General features: G+C 38.2%; 1 protein-coding gene across 1 annotated transcript in view; it reads right to left on the bottom strand.

Moving 5' to 3' along the window:
- Positions 1–13451, bottom strand: part of STPG2 (sperm tail PG-rich repeat containing 2) — a 374050-nt gene that overhangs the window by 241214 nt on the left and 119385 nt on the right. Inside the window, exons 10-11 of the mRNA XM_060187713.1 lie at positions 13333–13425; positions 10824–10983 (exon numbers count right to left, since the gene is read on the bottom strand). Of these exons, the coding sequence (XP_060043696.1) occupies positions 10824–10983; positions 13333–13425 (253 nt within the window). The remainder of the gene's footprint in view (positions 1–10823; positions 10984–13332; positions 13426–13451) is intronic.

Genomic DNA, 13451 nt, shown 5'->3' with positions numbered 1-13451 from the left:
ACCCTAAGACAGCAAGAACCTGCACTTCCTGTATAGAGCCTATATCTCCACCAGTCCTGGAAACTCTAGGGTGGGGCTCCCTTTCCTGCATGCTCCTCTCAATTCATACCAAATGATATTGCATCCACCAATCCCAACCTAATAAATGTGACAAATTACCACCTCAGCATGCTTCCCTGTTTCCAGAGACTTCAGGCATGGAATGTCAACACATCACCCTCATTACTCGGATGAGACCTTTCCTTTCATAATATTCTCTAATTCCATTCCAGGAGGTTCACTTTCTAACAAAGTCCCAAAACCTAGATTTAGACCAGGTCCCATGAGACTGGGCATATGTTTACATGTATCCATAAACTAGAGCAAAGTATATACCTGAAAGCAAAAGTACACAATAAGTGAGTCAGTATAAAGTTCATAATGAAATATTGTCTACTTAGACTTAGATAACCTCCTCACCTACATCCTATTATAGTTCGCTTACTTACTCCAAAGCTAACCTTATCAAAATAAGGACTGCCAAAGCTGAATAAGGGAAAGAGACTGACATACTTTAATGATGACTCTTTAGTCACTATTAGGCCACCCCATCAGCTGGGGCCGTAATCGGAGAGTCCTGCAATTCCCAAACAGACATGATAGGCCTAGACCTTGAATAAATCCCTCTTTCCATTTCTATCAGGAACAATAAAATAGACCCCTCTGTGGGCCCCCAAAGGACCTTCCCCTCAACTTGGATCAACAATGGTAGAGAATGTTCCATCCTCTGAAGGGGGGATGGACAACATACTCTATGCTACACATGAGGAAGTTGGGTCTATATTGGGGCAGCATGGAATGTTCCTACTCATGACCACAGAATGTGAGCTCAAATCTAGAGGGATGCAGAGGTCACATAGGCTCCTAAGCTGATTATGGGCTTCTGGTACTCTTGTGGGTAGCCTAGCAGCAGAGGTAAGCCATACTGGCCTCTCATGTTAGCTCTAGTGACTAACAACAGAAAAGTACCAGGAGAACATATAGTTGCAAACGATCCATGTATTGTACAGAAGGCAGGGTTATATAGCAGAAGGGAAGAGAGGACATTTTTCACATGTGGCAGTAAGGGTGGGCTTTGGAAGGTTAGAACCCCCATGGTAAAGGTTATAAGGAATTGATAGTGGTAGAGAGTTCCAGAATAATTAGTGGCAATTGGGTAAGAGAGTCAATTAGCTGAAGGTGTTTAGAAGGACATGTTAATTATCTCAATAAGGGAGAAGTAGACAGAGAGGATCCTTGATAGAAGATAGAGGAGTTAGATCAAAGTGGAGAAGGGGTTTAAGGAAATAGGAAGGAAGAGCCTTTTTGTCAAGGCAGAATGGTGATATATGGAGTATGTGTGATCATAGCAGGTGAACTATAGTGAACTTTAAGCAGGCAAACAATTTGGTTTATAACAAGGAAATGAGTTAAGTGTTAAGGGGTGTAGGTTCCTGTGATGCTTGGGAGGCTGACAAGGGTAAACTGAGTCAGGAAAGCTTTTCCCTCCATGCTCGACCCCTAAAAGGGAGAGACTGACAGGAGGGGTTTCTTTTCAGACCTCCATCTTTATGATTGGAGTTCTCCTATACTCTTACCATGCTTTCACAATTATCCCACATTGGGCCCTAAATCAGATCACTTCAAATTGATGGGGTTTACAGTCAACAATATTTATACCCCTTTCCCATATTAGGGAGATACTCTCTTCCCTGATCCAGCTTTCTGAACCTTTTCCCAGCCATGACATCATCTCCCAGACAATAACTTGGATCCACCTGCATATCAGATTTCAGGATCAGGAAAAAGAAAAAAAAACTAGTATAGCCACAGGCCCTTTGGAATATAACTAAAATATGCCTACTAGCGATCTACAAAATGGAGCACCCCCAACTCTTCATCTGCACTACTCTAGCCTTTAGGTCCATGACTAGTCAACAATTTGTTTGGCTTTGTATGTTAACTCTCTTTTCAACCACCATGTTTCAGATGCTAGCATGATGCTGACCAGACTTCCTGGGACAGACAACCCCACCAATGTGTCCTGGAGCTCTGATTTCCCAGAGCCCTCTTCCACTAGGGAAAGAGAGAGACAGGCTGGGAGTATGGATTGACCTGTCAACACCCATGTTCAGGTGTTCAACCTTCTGCATCCCACAATGGCCTTGGGTCCATATGCCCAGAGGGTCAAAGAATAGTAAAGCTATCAGTGTACTGGTGGTGGGAACTGTGTGAAGTTTTACCTCTATTATCCTATGATTTAGTCTATGCTTCCTTTTTATAAATAAAAATTTTAAAAAAGATTATAGGTTTGATTAAAAAATGAAAAGAAAGACTGAAGCAACTCTCTGTGAAACTGCAGACTCCATCAAAATATTGAATATAAGAGTGATAGGTGTATCTAAGGAGGAGGATAAGGCCAAAGGCCCAAAGTCCATTTTCAGAGCAATTTTAGCTGAGTAATTCTCTCACTTAGGAAATCCGCAGAACATTCTCATTCAAGAGGCAGAACGATCACTCAGATTTCTAAATACAAAAAGACCAATGCCAAGACACATTATTGTAAAACTATTAAAACTCAATGACAGGGAAAATTTTTGCAGGCTGCTAGGAAAAGGAAAGAAGTTGCATACAAAGGCAAAGCTATCAGACTTTAACAGATTTCTCTTCACAAACCCTAAAGGCAAGGAGAAAGTGGAATGACATATTCAAATTTTTTTTTAATTTAAAAAAATTTTAATATTTATTTATTCCTTTTGTTGCCCTTGTTTTATTGTTGTAGTTATTACTGACGTCATTGTTGTTGCATAGGATAGAGAAAAATGAAGAGAGGAGGGAAAGACAGAGAGGGGAAGAGAAAGACACCTGCAGACCTTCTTCACTGATGGTGAAGTGACTCCCCTGCAGGTGGGGAGACAGGGGCTCTTACTGGGATCCTTACGCCGGTCCTTGCTCTTTGTGTCACCTGCACTTAGCCTGCTATGCTATGGCCTGACTCTCATATTCAAAGTTCTAAAGGAGTGGGGATTACAGTCACAAATCTTGTATCCTGCAAAACTATCCTTCAAATATGAGGGAGAAATAAAGGTTTTCTCAAATATTCAAAAACTAAAGTAATTTGCCACAATCAACCCCACCTTACAAGCACTACTGAATCCAGTCCCACAAGAAAGGAGGAACACAGGAATACATGTTCCAAATGGGGTGAATAGCAGTAGACTAGTACTAAGAACACATTAAAAGTAGGAAAGAATAAGCAAATAGGGGAGGGAATTAAAGGACAGTTCTAGCAAAAAAAAAAGGACAGTTCTATCAAATGTTTCTTAATGAAGATCAACTTGAAAAAGACTTGTCTAGATACACAATGCTAGTTATTACATTTATGGTAACCACAAAAGAAAGCAGGTAACAGAGATTTTAGACTGTAGAAAATGATAGTAGTTACTAAGAGGTGTGGGGGACGGGCACAGACTTTCAGTGACATGTCAGAGGGGAAATAGATGCAATATTTCAAGTTCTTTAACTGCCTAGCCCACAGCTGTAAGTACAAATATTTGCTTTAGCCTAAGTAATCAATACCTTAGATTTGTAAGATGCTCAAACTCTAAAACTGGGCTTAAACTGTTCATGGGGCTCTAAAAATATATGTGCATATACACACTTTTTTAAACATATAATTCAACTACAACTTTAGGCCAGACAGATCAAGACCATCTGTCCCTGTCAGTATCTAAAAATACAAAGATGTTACACCACTAAAGGGTACAAAGCAAAGTAAGATCAAGTATATTACTATAGACACTAACCATTGGGTTAGGATAAAAAACAAACTCACAACTAACCTGGTTTTAATAACAATTGATTATTCCCATTCTAAGCTCTTTCTAAGACTTATAAGAAACCCTTTGCATTCTCTTGGGGATCCTCATATCTCCTAGTCCTGGAACCTCTAGGACTATGCCCACACTTCTCAATATTTCTTCTCTCTGATTCCTTACTGTCATACCACCTATAATGACCTGAACCAAATTGCTACTAGTGTTGCCATCCCACATTATGTTGCTACTAAATACATACAGTGGACTACAACCAGAGATGCGGAGCTTGAGATGTCAACCTCTGAACTCTTCAAAACTGGTAAGATCTTTCCTAACACATGGGACTACCTACATCCACTTTAGTATTCATTAGTCCTTGATGATTAGACTTAGTAAACCTGGAATCGTAGTTGTAGTGCCTAAAGAAAGCATCATAAATTCTCTGATATATTAAATTTAGACCAGATTAGCTTAATAATCTAACAGAAAGCCCCAAAAAAGACAGGGCCTAAAAACTAATTCTAGTTGGGTTGAATAGGTGACACTCAATGCTTAAACAACCGGGAGAAAGTCTAAGGTCATCAGACAAAGAGAGGATTACAACTGTAGGATAAGGGCAAAAGACAGGCTCACTTAATAATGGCCCTTTTGGTCAATATTACACCACCTCACCATCTGGAACCCTAGTCAAGGAATCTTTGGATTCCCACACAAAGACTATGGGCCTAGACCTCTAATGGATCCCTCTCCACAACCACAGGACACTTCTGAGGAATGTCATCACAAGCCCTCTTGTGGGCCCTCTCAGGACCTTTCCCTCATCATAGAGCAGCTATGGTAGGCACTTCCCCGTCTCTGAAGGGAGGCTGGGGTGTCTTGCCCTTCCAGATGAGGAAGCCTGGTCTTGAAATGAGAGCAGCCTGCAATGTTCCCAGTTGTGACCATAAACTGCAAACTCAGACCAATAGGGGCTTAGATAACTAACAAACTCAAGCAAAAACTACCATAGTCATGGGCCCCTAGAAACATACCTAAAATGGATTTCCAAGCTTTCTTCCACCCTAACAGCCTCAATCTCATCTCCTCTGTTCCTACTTTTAGAATCCTGTTCATTAACCATTTTGTCTCACTTTATGTCCTGCTGCCTTCCAGACACCAAGTTTCAGACATGACCATGATTCTACCCTGACTTATTTGGGCAAACAACCTCCCCAAGGTGTCCTGGAATGTCACCTCTGCAGAGCCCTACCTGACTAGTGAAAGATAGAAACAGCTAGAGGTATGGATAAACCTGCCAACACCCAACTCCAGTGGAGAAGCAATTACAGTAGCCAGAACCCTACCTTTTGCACCCCTAAAACAACTTTGATCTATACTCCCAGTGGGGGAGAATTGATAGGAGGGAGAGGATAAAGGGCTCTAAACTCCAGCTCTGTGAGCTCACAGAGAATGGGGATGAAAAAGAGTGAAATACCCGGATGTAGTAACAGGGTAATGTGTGGCCTGTAGGGAAAGAAAGGACTGGACCTGGAAGAAAAAGAGGGCAAATATGTAAAAAAGTAGACAGATAGTTGTAGAGATAACAGTTAATCTACATCAGCAACCTTGAAAGAAGCCTGGTGGTTTGCAATGGAGGGTCTTGGGATTCAGAACTCTGGTGGTGGAAGTGGTGTAGAATTATACCCCTGTTGACTGTGTAATTTTGTAAATAAATATAAAATCTCTAATACAAATATTATAAAATACATTTTAAACAGATATACTTGATTAGATAATTGCTTAGAACTTCCCCCAGTTGAATAAAAGGGAAGATATCCAAAACAAGGAAATACAAAGACTGCCACACAGAATAGCCCAAATGCATGTATACCAAGATATACTGTAATAACTAATAATAAGAAATACTCAGGATAAGGAAAATATACTGGGGGAATCAAGAAGGGAAAAAAATCACCAGACAGGGAAACTTCATGAGATTATCAGCAGATGTTTCTACAGAATCTATAAAGGCCAGAAAAGAATGGCTAGATATTTATAGTTTATTTAATGAGAGAAGCTTCCAAATCAAGTATACTCTACTCTGCTCAACTAAGCTACCTAGTTTATAGAAAGCCATCTAGGCACCAGGCAGTGGCATACCTGCTTAAGTGCATACATACTGTGCAATAGGACCTGGGTTTAATTCCCCACCCACAGGGGGGAAGCTTCAAAAGAGGTGAAGCAGGTCAGCAGTTATCTCTCTTTTTCTATATTCCCTCCTCCCCTCTCAATTTCTTTTTGTCTCTATACAATAATAAATAAATATAAATAAATCATAAAAAATAAATGAAAGAAATCCATCTAAAATGTGAAACCTTACTAGCTAGTAGCTTCCTGTCCCTGGATAAACTTGGGGGTGTGAACTGTGAGCAGGCCTGAAGAGTGAATTGAAATAGATTGGTAGTGCTTTCCTGGAACAAGGGGATTAAACGTCACAGAGACTAAAGTCTTCTGTCAAGTTTATCCCAGTTCTGCATGCCAGTGCTGCAACTAGACTGAGTTTCAAAGATTGCAGAACCAACAGGACCCACAGATAATGCATCACTACTCCAGTGGCATAAGGAAAGGAGTGGGTCAAGACCCTGAGCAGGGATCCTGTGAAGTGACAGTCTGTATTCTAGCCACCCTTACTGTGACAAAGCACACTATGCAAGTGAAGGTACAAGGATAAATTCAGAAAATTCTTATTTTGCAACAAAAATGGAAGTAAAATCAGTATTTGAAAACTAACATTAAATCCAAGACTAAATGCATACTTCAAATGATCCAAATTGAGACAACCACTTAAAAATCCAGGTCCGCAGATCCACCTACTCTCCACTGCAGCAAAGATATGCAAAAATAAGTACATTGGGAACTTGTAGAAGCATTAGACTGATATGTCCCCCATTAGAAATATGCCACTCTCAAGGTCTTTGTACACTAGCACCACTGTGTGGATGTATGTGTCAGAACTCATACTTGTTTTTTTTCTCCTTCTTCTCCCTCCTTCTTCCTTCCTCTTTCCTCCTTCCTCCTCCTTCTGTACCACTGTGTGGATGCATGTGTCAGAACTCATACTTGTTTTTTTGCTCCTTCTCCTTCTTCCTCCTTCCTCCTTCCTCCTTCCTCTTTCCTCCTTCCTCCTCCTTCTGTACCACTGTGTGGATGCCTGTGTCAGAACTCTCCATAATTTGAGCAAAGGAGACTCTCCTACCTCTGCAGCAACCATACCTACATTTGTACATATTCTCTCACAGTATATAATCTATCTTTTCATTCTGTTGTTCCTTATGCTGTTCAAAAACACTTTAGTAGGGTGAGGTTCTGTTTGCTTTCACTATGTCATATATGCTAAGACCAGTGCGAAGGAGGTTTCCCTTTTTCTCTTCTGGGATTTATGTCTTCAGGTTATGCACAATCTTTAATTTATTTTTACTTGGTGTATGCATTTGTATACAATGATGATCCAGTTTCATTTGCATTTCAGTTTTCTAATATCAATAGTAAAGAAAATATCTTCTCTCATTTTGTACAATAATGTTAATTGTCATCAATAAGTTAAATACATTATGTGTGGGCTTATTTCTGGGCTTTCACACATTGATTTTTCATTTCTTCTACTGATGGCTTTTATTCCACCATCATATTGCTTTTATTACTATATTTCTGTCATAAAAGTCATAACATGGAATGTTTCCAGTTTTGTTATTCTTTCTCAAGGTGACTTAGGCTATTCAGGATCATTCTTGTGGCTTTTCATAAATTTTTTTTTAGAATTTTCTATTCCTGTGGTGAAACGCAATTGAAATTTTAATAGTGATTGTATTTAATGTGAGATCACTTTGGGTAAATAGGCTATTTTCATAATCCAAGAATATCTGGTATGGCCAGGGAAATAGTACAGTGGTATATGAAACAGCCTTAGGTTCAGAAGTAAAGGGATAAATCCCTTACAATCAACATAAGCAAAAGCTGATACCCTACTAGTTTTTTTTTAAATTTTTATTTATAAAAAGGAAACACTGACAAAAAACATAGGATAAGAGGGGTACAACTCCAAACAATTCCCACCACCAGAATTCTGTATGCCATCCCCTCCCCTAATAGCTTTCCTACTCTTTAACCTTTTGGGAGTATGGGCCCAGGATCATTATGGTGTGCAGAAGGTGGAAATATTTTTTTTTATTTATTTATTTTACCAGTCACCTTATATGTCATTTTTAGTACACAGATGTATGCCTCCCTACTTAATTTCTAAGTATTTTATTATTTTTGTTGCTTTTCTAAATAGGAGAGTCTTAATGAATGTCCTTTTAGTCATTATTTTTAAAATACAGTATTTTAGGGGCTAGGCGGTGGCGCACCTGGTTAAGCACACACATTACAATGTGCAAGGATCTGGGTTCAAGCCCCTGGCCCCCACCTGCAGGAAGAAAGCTTCATGAGTGGTGAAGCAGGTCTGCAGGTGTCTCTCTCTCTCTCCTGCACTATTTCCCCCTCCCCTCACAATTTCTCTCTGTCTCTATTTTTAAAAATGCAGTATTTTATTAAATGAAGAAAAATTGGTCAAACTCCAGTAGCTCTACTGTCACTAGGATTAGTAATTCTAACTAGTCTTAAAGTACAGTTTTTGTTCCTACTCTGAAAAAGAACAGTCCTTCAAAGGTGTGTTTTCATTATTTTTTATTGACATGAATTTATTTCAATTAGTACATAATAAAGCCTTGTGGTAGAGGTACAAAAACTGCTCGGAAATATGCAGTGATGTGGTAAGTGTTCTCAACTTATTCCTATATTAGACAAATAACACGGTGCTTTGTAACAGATGGAAATTATTACATCTCTTAAAGCACTGAATTTAATGTTACTAACTGGAAAGCACAGGCCAGAAGGCCATGAAAACAGTGTAATTTATTTGTAAACATAAAATGGCTAAGAATATGGCCATCTTATCTACTTCATACACTGCACTGCTATGGTTATTTATGTAAAAACATTTTCCCATTAGTATTAAATAAAATTTGTATTTGTCAAAATTAAATAATTGAAAAATAAATAATTTCATGAAGGGTAGTTTATATCACACTGAAGTCTTAAACTGATAGATTTCTCTTCCAAAGTTTTTATGAACATAGCAATCTTAGTGAGCAGGTGGTGGTTCACTTGGTAGAACACATATATTTTTTATTACATTCTTGGGGAGGTTAATGGTTTACAGTATAGTCTTTAACACAGAGACATAGCCCTTCATGTCTGCATTGACTGGTATATAGGAGACAACAGGATCCCAATGTCTTTTCATCCTGGCCCTTGCCCTCCTTCCCTAAAGTCCTTTGACAGATACAGTTTTCCCTTATTGTTCTTTAGTCTTAAGTTCTACCTATAACTTAGATCATTTGGTACTGCTCTTTCTATTCCTGGCTTGTCATGATGCCTTCAAGTTCTGACCACAATATTACAAAAGAGATGGCCTCATCATTTTAACATCTACATAGTACTCCATTGTGCACATGTACCAAGTCCTTTTTAGTCATATTTCTGTCATTGGACCTCTGGGTTGCTTCCAAGTTTGGGCTATTACAGACAGTGCTGCTATGAAGATTGGTGTACAGATATTGTCTTTGTTTTCCCTGGATAAATTCCTAGAAAGGGATTACTGGGTCATAAGGCAGGTCTATTTTTAGATTTTATTATAATATGCAAGGACCCAGGTTCAAGCTTTAGTTCCCACCTGTAGGGGAAAATCTTCACAAGTAGTGAAGCTGTGATGCAGTTATCTCTTTCTCTCTCCCTCTCCATCTCCCCAATCCCTCTTCATTTCTGGCTGTCTCTATCCAGTAAATTAAAAATATTTTAAAACACAGAGGAAACCTTAATTATATGAAGCTAAATAATGAAAGACTGGTCAAACTTCCAATATTTCTACTGTTAATAAGATTGCGAAACACATAAATGGAGCTATTGTAAACTTAGCAAGATAACATTTGTGTTTAAAATTTTTTGCACAATAACCTCAATATACAACACCTTATCTTTCTAAATATACAAATTATGATACACTTTATTAATAAATGTCTGCCTTCTTTTTTAATATACACATGTACAACTCTATAATTTTTGCTTATAAATACTAATCTTTAAATTCAGACTAGGACCCATGATATCTCAACACTGTCCATGTATGAGGATCCTAGTTGGTGCCCAAATACCATATGGGAGCACCATGAACAGCACCTGGGTAAGCTCCATGAATGGTACAGTAGTATTATGGTATCTCTCCTATCTGTCTCTCCTCCTACTGTCTCTGTCTATAACAATATTCAAAGAAAAAAATATATTTGAAGGCAACAGAGCCAATTGCAAGGTCCTAAGACAAATAAATAAAACTAAATTTGCTTTATTTACTTATTTTAAATATTTTATTTATTTATTATAGATATAGACAGAGATAAATTTAGAGGATGGAGGATATCAATAGAGAAAGAGACAGAGAAACACCTACAGCTCTACTTCACCATTCATGAAGCCTCTCCCTTGCAGGTGGCTTAAACTTGGGTCCTTACACACTGTAATGTGTACACTCAACCAGGTGTGCCACTGACTGGCTCCCAGGAAACTAAATTTATATCTCACAACACATCCCTAGGAAAACTGTAAAACATTAATATCCCAATAAAGAAATTATAAAGGATGGTGGGGGCAGATAGCATAATGGTTATCAAACAGACTATCATGCCTGAGGCTACAAGGTTCAATCCTCCACACCACCATAAGCCAGAGCAGAGCAATGCTCGGGTTAAAAAAAAAAAAAGAAAGAAAGAAAAAAGAAAAGAAAGTAAGAAAAGCAAATTTTAAAAATAAAAGAGGCATAAATGTATGTTTGCAACTGTTCATTTTAATTTGGAAGCCTTATTTATTTATCCCATCTGCCTACCAAGATTTAAAGAGCAATCTAAAATAACTTACCTGGTCCTTCATCCTCTCTGTATAAACATCTAGGCACTGTGCTGAGGAAGGAGGAATGTTTCATTTTAGCCTCATAACTACGAGGCGGCATGTAATGACTCTGTCCTCGGCACCTGTCATATGACTTCTGAACATCATAGCTGCCTGGTGCCGGTGTCTCCTGAAAAAGATTCAGTGGATAAGAATAAATAAATCTTATACATCAATTATACAAAAAGATATAATATTTACAATTAATAGGAAAATAAAAACATAATCTGTATCTGCTTCATGAAAAAACTTAAATCTGTATCTTCATTAAAGTGTAAATTAATTTATCAAAATTTAAGGAAAAATAATCATGAAATTTGTGTTGATGACTTTAAGTAACTCTATGATGACAATATTTCTATCACAGGCAGGCTTTCCACTCTCTTGTGATTATTGCATTGATTAATGCTTGGATATTTCAATTTTATTTGCTTCTAGCTTATTAGGAATTTTTTCTAGGCTTCTGCCCTGGTTCATTGCTGCAGAAGTTGTTTTGTATCTGGCCATTATTTATGGTGTCTATGGAAATTTGTGACCTGAGTATTTACCTATATAGGTTTGCACAGATGTTATTTTCATTGCATTTTTCTCTATACTGTATGTGTGGAGACTATTTTCTCTGCAGATACAAATGATTACCAGGAAGGAGTCCTGTAGGGACCCCACAAAGGTAAGGCTATGCTTTACTTGATATGAAGGTAGGGTACACCACAGTCACTCTACAAAGGTAGGTCAGTCAAGATGAGAAACTCCCAAGTAAAAGAGTAGTCCATAAGTTTCTCTGACAGCCATGTACCAGTTAGGTGGGATTTGCCACTGAAGCCAGCATCAGGTTTTAGATTCTGCATGTAGGAGCTGTAGTTGTGGTGTAGCTTCAATAGTGAGTGAGGTTCCATTTTAACTGATGATCACTTTAGGATATACATACTGGTTGTGACTGAAATCCCTGGTACCAGGTCATAGTAGACTGGGTGGTATCTGCTTGAAACTCCAGAAGAGTAAGGAAAGGTAAATTGTTATTTCCTTCTAGGGGCAGCAGCCCTTCAAGACTGATGTTGTTGTTGAGTTGTGGAGCAAGGTAAACTCTGGGCTATTAGTTTAAGAACCCCTGAAGCCAGCCATCATGTAATATGCTTCAGGAGTGACTGCTGCTATTGCTATGGAAGTTGGCACCCCTGCCTCTGCTACCTGAAAGGTAAAGTATTGGTAGCTCTCACAAAGGCTGATGAGACTCCTGTGTTTTAGTAGCAGAGAGACACAGAGAAGCAGCACAGCTGCAAAAATAGACTTAACAACACACACATTAACCTAAAAAAAGGAAAGAAAAGAAGAAATAAAACTCATCCAAATTCAGCTACCACAATAAAAGGAGTACAAAGAAGGATTAAACGGACTAACAGAACAGATAAACAAAATCTCTTGTATTTTCCTTCAGTGACCTTAGTTCTGCTCTTCATATATTATCTAGGTTTCTTTTGTAGCTTTTCTATATCCCATTCTCTAAAGCTCCTTGCATTCTCTGTGATCTCCATTCTGGGGTTGACAGTTCAGAGCAGCTCTTTGACTCACTTCAGGGCCTTGGCGACATGCCTCAGATGAGACTGGTGCCAAGTATTCATTTTTAATGTCACCATACTTGTTTTAATTAATATAATATTATCTAACTATCAAACTGAAAATTCACTTAGAAAAATTTATACCAATATATTTTGAAATATATGTAATAAATGTAATCGCCTAAAAGTCAGGTTCAAATCAAGAGATAGAAGAGGTAGATTCAGATAGAAGAGGTAGAAGAAAGCTGGTTCATTAGAGCAGGCTCCTGACCATGTATGATGCCCTGGGTTTGATCCCTAATACATGGAGAAACATAACACCAGACTTAGTACTAGGAGTAGTTGAGAAGAGTTGTGTTAGATTTTCATCTATCTCTGTCTCTTTCTATCTCCATATAGCTATATGTTTTTTAAAAAGTTAAATTAAAAATTCAGACTTGGAGCAATTGAAACACGCATGTGTCAGAGTCCTGAGTTGCAAAAATATATATTTAAAAGTTTAAAAAATGTACACTGTGAGTAAACTACTTTAATGTAACAAACATTTTACCTCATATATAATCAAGTTCAGTCTTTCTATGTGTACTAAGATTAAGTGCCCTCTGAACCTCTCACAGAGCAATTCTGGACATCTGCTCAGCTTAAATAATTTTGTTGAGAAATGGAGACATAGCATAATGTTTATGCACAAAATCTTTGTATCTGAGTCTCCCAAGTTCAAGCCCCAGCACTTCCATAAGCCACAGATGAGCATTTCTATGGTAATAAAAAATGTTGAACTTTAGAAATATAGAAGTGTCATCCTAGCCAAATATTTTACAGCAGTACCCCTCTCAGGTCCTAAATGTATTTATGTTATGAAGCACCCTCCTTGATTCCTACATTGTAAACAGGCTTGGTTTGTTTTGGAAGATACATCTTACCATATAAGATAGCTTGGGAATTCTTTCTGTTTTTGGTATGCAAGCAGCATATTTATAAGCCAAGCAAATTCGTTTATCCAAAACTCCATCAACCTATGAAACCCAAAAAGAAGGGAAAA

Source organism: Erinaceus europaeus, chromosome 3, assembly GCF_950295315.1.
Source record: "Erinaceus europaeus chromosome 3, mEriEur2.1, whole genome shotgun sequence".
Lineage (NCBI taxonomy): Eukaryota > Metazoa > Chordata > Mammalia > Eulipotyphla > Erinaceidae > Erinaceus > Erinaceus europaeus.
The sequence above is the reverse complement of the archived record's forward strand: the minus strand, read 5'-3'. Positions and strand labels throughout refer to the sequence as shown.